Consider the following 1,552-nt stretch of genomic DNA (forward strand, 5'->3'; position numbering starts at 1 on the left):
GTGATAAGTAGTATATATATAGTAATTACTAATTAGTAATTAAAATAAAATAATGAGAGAAAATGAATTAAACCTTAGTGTTCTTGCAATACTCCAAATCACTCCAAGATGATTCATCAACAATTTGATCCCTGCTGGTTTTGGGGTCCATATAGACTGTTCCAATGGAGGAAGTGAAAATCACGCGCTTCACTTTTGCTTCTGCAGCTGCCATTATCACATTCCTTGTTCCATTCACTGCTGGTTCCACCATCTCTTCCTGTATTATTTATACATTGTGGAATATAATTATTATTCCTTTCATATCTTCTTATTCACATATAATTACCTCAAATATATATTCAAGTAGTGATGAGATGATTTTTTTTAAAGAATAAATTATACTTTTTTAATTAAAGTATGATGATTCGATCGGGTCAAGTTCAGTTTTATAATAATGAAAGGATAAATTTCAGATAAGCACATATATACATATGAAATAATGGACCATACGTATAAACATTGTTATAATTAAAGTAATGGTGTTAATAATTTATGAAAATGTGGTTTATTAAATATAAGAAAGAACGTGGGACGTGGCAATTGCATGATAAAAGAGAAGAAGCTAAGAAACAAAGGGAATTGTGTTGGATTCTACAGATTGTGGTGGGGCTTAATTAGGATAAAAGTAACTAGCATGCATCCAAATTATTCATCATGCATGCACTTTTCCCACCAATTAATTGTATTTTCTTAATTAAAAAAAAAATTCTTTTCAAAGGTAGAAACTCGGAGATGTAATTAATGTTAAATAATTTGATATATTTGCCTAAATTATCATCTAATTATTCTCAACTATTAATTTCACGTAAAATTAATTATAAGTACGTGTATCTGAATTTTCACCTAAAAATAAATACCATTATTTAATTTTTATTTTAATAAAAATTTATTATTTTTTATTATTATTTAATTATTAATTTAATTTTTTTAGTCTAAAAATTTAACAATATATTTTATTTCATATTTTTAAATACCAATAACTAGCTGATAGTAAAAAACAATAAATTCTAATGCGTTGTAACAAAAACATTCCTTTAACAAAAAAATATTAACAAGAGATTAGGCCAGGTTAATTAGGTTAATAATGCTAACAAAATAATTGGTGATGAAAGTGAGATTGATTTTGGATATTTTTGTTGAAGGTTGTAAGAAATTAAAGAAAGCTTACAGGGTTGTCAGTGACTGGAGAAGCTGTGTGGAAGATTCCATGGCAGCCATGAAAAACAGACTTAACAGTTTCAAAATCAAGCAGATCAACTTTGTGCAGAGTTAACCTTTCCTTTGCTCCTTCCAACTCTCTCAGATGCTGATTCTTTGGATCATCTAAACAAAACAACAAACATCATATATTATTACTACTTAATTAAGTTTTCATTCATATGCAATAACATGTTATTAATTATTATTGAATAACAATATAGTAATAATGTAGCACTCTTTTTATAAATACATTAATTTTATCAAAAGTTAATAAATCTTCTATATAAGTAATGGAAATATGAAAACTTTA

General features: G+C 26.5%; 1 protein-coding gene across 1 annotated transcript in view; it reads right to left on the reverse strand.

Moving 5' to 3' along the window:
- LOC107618046 (cinnamoyl-CoA reductase 2) overlaps positions 1-1,552 on the reverse strand; it is a gene marked incomplete in the record, with an annotated part of 5,630 nt that overhangs the window by 3,552 nt on the left and 526 nt on the right. Inside the window, 2 exon segments of the mRNA XM_016319971.2 lie at positions 74-259; positions 1,211-1,365. Coding sequence (XP_016175457.1) covers positions 74-259; positions 1,211-1,365 — 341 coding nt within the window.

This window comes from Arachis ipaensis, chromosome B09 (genome assembly GCF_000816755.2).
Source record: "Arachis ipaensis cultivar K30076 chromosome B09, Araip1.1, whole genome shotgun sequence".
Classification (NCBI taxonomy): Eukaryota; Viridiplantae; Streptophyta; class Magnoliopsida; order Fabales; family Fabaceae; genus Arachis; species Arachis ipaensis.